Raw genomic sequence first — 3,689 nt, 5'->3', positions numbered from 1 at the left:
TGTCTCAGTGTGTGGGTGCACCCCTCGCGGTCCTGAGTTCCTTGCTCGTGCTCTCTCTCCTTCTGCTCCTGATTTGGACCTTGGGGTTTCAGTCCTGGGTGAAGTATTTTTAGGGTTCATGGAGGGCTTTCATGTGCTTTGTTTGGTGTGCTATACAGACAGTCTTTTGTCTGAGTTTCTTTTGGACCTGAGAGGTGAGAGGAGAGAGACTGCCTAGTCAGACCAGCGCTGGAGGAAGAGCGTGCCTGCCCACTACCCGACAGCCGGACTGCTGCAGGGGAGAGACTGCAGGGGCCAGCGTTTGAACATGTCAACACGCAGGGCTTCTTGTGCATGTGTGTGAATGCATGTTCCTTGGTTGTCTTCCCTCTTCACCCATCGCCTTCTGTTGAGACAGGATCTCTCACTGTCTGGGTACCCGCTGTCAAACCTGAGAATTCAGAGGAGGAAAAACCTAATCCATGACATCAAATCATGGTTGTCATATTAAATCAAGATGTATTTGGGGGTGTACCTGGAATTGACCAGTCGACTAAGTCGGGATTTCAGAAAGCAGCCCCTGGTGTTTTCTTGAAGGTTCTCCTATTTGGGGGGGGGGCTCATCCCAGCCCCTGGCATCCATCTTTGGAAGGCTGGGTGGAAAACTCCATTCCAAGCTCCCTCCCCTGGGAGTTGCCTCAGTCCAAACTCCACCTCCGAGAAAGCCCGCCAAAGGGTGACCCCTCCCCAGGGAGGGTCAAGACCACTCCCACAGGCTACTTAAACTGCTCCCCAGAGAATAAACACGTGGTCTCCCCTCTTCCTCTCTGGTGGTTGTGTCCCCCCCCCCCCCCCCGTTTTCCTGGGACCACCTGGGAGTGCAGGCGTCCAATTAAGCCTGAATATCTTTTAATTAGGTTTGATTTGGTCTGATTGGGATTATTTGCACTGGCGGAGAGGCTTGTTGGTAAGAAAATACTTAGATTTGGAGGTCCCGCGGGGGGGGGGGGCTGTTTTTCCCATGGGCCCAGGGCCACGTTTTGGAAACGGCCCTTCTCACACATGCTGTCTGCCAGGCTAAGATCCGCTTTGTCTTGGGAGTTCCCCTTTTCAGTACCTGCCACTAGGGCCCGGGGACCCATTTGCGGTTATTTTTGTTGATTTTCGAGCTTTCCTGTGGGATCCAAGCGGCGAACCAGGCCTCGCTGAGGTGAGACTGAGTGAACAGAGACGTCTGCCACTCATTTCTCACGACCCCTCCCCCTTCTGACTCAAGAGCCCTGTCCTGGTGGACGCACTGTGACAGACTTGAGTTCCAAGATTTGGCTTAGACTTCTAAATGGGCTCTTGCAATTCGAAGCCGGATTCTCTATCGCCCCTGGGCTGCCTTTTACAAAATCTTTATAAATTGGGACTGCCCTATACAATCTGTCCTGAATGACTAATTTCTCTATTCACTAAGATCTGACCTCAGTATGACCTTGACAATGGGACACGATGACCACCAGAGGGAACTCTTGAATATTCCATCTCTGGGACCTCAAAAAGTTTTTCCGCCGTGGGGATAAATGGACAGAACTCTCATATGTCCATGGTTTCTGGACACTGCGCTCTTGCCCCTCCCTCAGTAGCCAGTGTCTTATAGCACCAGTTTGGGTCGCCAGGATCACGGCATCTTCAGATTCCTGACCATCTGGGAATTGGGACCCTAAAAGCTCCACCATGACCATGCTGCCAGAGACACTGCCCCCCCCTTACTTGAACCCTAGCTACCCAACCCCCTCCTGTGGAACAACATTCTCCACTTTCCTCCCCCTCCCCAGCCAAACCAGAGGTTCAAGGCCCGCTTCTCCTCCTTACCCACCTTCCTCCCCCTCCCCTTCCTCCTACTGCCTCTCCCTACCCCCCAGTGCCACAACTCACCTCTTGGACCTCTTCTACACACTGGCCTAACCCTTCCCAACCCTCCCCTGTCTCCTCTCTCCCCAGATCTCACCATAACCCTGCCCTTCTCTGCCCTCTCCCGGAGGTGGTGGGAGCCGAGAGCACTATTAAAGTCCAGGTTCCCACCTCTCTTCCGGATCTCTCTCAGATAGAAAAGTCATTGGGTTCTTTCTCTGCTAATCCTCCTGTTTATATTAAGGAGTTTCACTCTGTCCCAAGGCTACAATTTAACCTGGAATGATTGCTTTGTCATCCAGGCCTCCACTCCATTCCTGAAGAGCGGGGCAGAATTCAGGCAGCAGCTAGACAGCACACAGACCAGACCCACCTAGTAGGCAATATGGTCCCTGTGGGGGAATTGGCCGTGCCAGCCACAGAACCATACTGGGATTATCAATCTGGCCAAAATGGCCAACAGAGTTGGGACATCATGGTCTGCTGCCTCCTTCAGGATATGGAGATGGTCTCGGAAAAAGTAGTTAATTTTGACAAACTTCAAGAGATCACACAGCTAGCTGAAAAAAACCTGGCCATTTTTAAAAACTGATTACAAGAGACCATGGTTCAGTATACTAGACTGGACGCAGCCTCCCCAGCAGGAGCCATGGTCCTGGCTGCCATTTCATTTCTCAGTCAGCACCAGATATCAGAAAAAGAGTTAAAAAAGGCTGAGGAAGGTCCCCAAACCCCCATACAGGAATTGGTGAAAATGCCCTTTAAAGTTTTTAATGCCCCCCCTTGAAGAAACAGCTGAGTCTTCCCAACAGACAAGGCAGCAGCAGCTCTAAGCCCAAGCCTTAGCAGCTGCCCTAAGGCCACCTGGACCCCCAGAAGGGGGACAAGGGAAGTCAACCATGAGGCTCCATCCCACCAGAGCTCAGCCTAAGTCAGCCTTGCTGGGAGCCTGCTACAAATGTGGTCTAAATGGCCATTTGGCACAATATTGCCCTGGGCCTCTGCCACCTACGAGGCCATGCCCTATCTGCCAGCAGCCTGGGCCCTGGAAATCACAATGCCCCCGTGCGGGCTCATCCTCTATGCCACACCACAGAGGTCCAGCCTCACCAACATCGGCAAGTGAGACTGTGCCAGCTTCTGAACTACTCGGCCTGGTGGAGGATTGATGCGGCCCAGACTTGGTGACTCACATAGCCCTCTCCGAGCCTAGGGTAGTGCTGCAGGTAGCAGGTAAGTCCATTACTTTTCTTTTGGGAGCTACCTGCTCTGTTTTAACATCCCACTCGGGCCCTATGTTCCCCTCACCAATTTCAGTCATGGGGGAGACGGCACCCGTTCCTTCCCACTTAAGACTCTGCCACTGTCTTACATTCTTGCAGGGTGATTCTTTTCTCATTCATTGCCAAACTTTTCCATTACAGCCAAGCCTCTGTACCAGGCAGCCAGAGAGACCCCCACGGGGCTTCTCACCCACCCGGCCATCGTCTGCCGCCATTTCTCTCTACTGTGAGATGCCCTTCTAAGAGCCCCTGCTCTCGCTCCTCCAGACCCCACGAGACCTTACCACCTTTATACAGGTGAGAGGTCAGGAGTGGCCACTGGAGTTCTAACCCAATAGGTTGGGTCTTCGAATCAGGCTGTCACCTTTTTATCCAAACAGTTGGACCTCAGCGTCTATAGATGGCAACCATGCCTGAGAGCCCTGGCGGCAGCGGCTGAACTCACTCGGGAGGCTCTCAAGAGCACCCTGTCCAGGTCAATCATGGTATATCCCACCCGCCACCTCTCAGATCATCTGAGACACTCCT

The 3,689-nt window shown here is 52.9% G+C and overlaps 1 protein-coding gene across 1 annotated transcript in view; it reads left to right on the top strand.

Moving 5' to 3' along the window:
- Positions 1-2,896: 2,896 nt before the first annotated feature.
- The window catches only part of St6galnac1 (ST6 N-acetylgalactosaminide alpha-2,6-sialyltransferase 1), a 21,403-nt gene continuing 20,610 nt past the window's right edge, over positions 2,897-3,689 (top strand). Inside the window, exon 1 of the mRNA XM_013347590.1 lies at positions 2,897-3,000. Coding sequence (XP_013203044.1) covers positions 2,897-3,000 — 104 coding nt within the window. The remainder of the gene's footprint in view (positions 3,001-3,689) is intronic.

This window comes from Microtus ochrogaster, chromosome 7 (genome assembly GCF_000317375.1).
Source record: "Microtus ochrogaster isolate Prairie Vole_2 chromosome 7, MicOch1.0, whole genome shotgun sequence".
Lineage (NCBI taxonomy): Eukaryota > Metazoa > Chordata > Mammalia > Rodentia > Cricetidae > Microtus > Microtus ochrogaster.
Note: the sequence above shows the minus strand (reverse complement) of the source record. Positions and strands in the feature narration are given on the sequence as shown.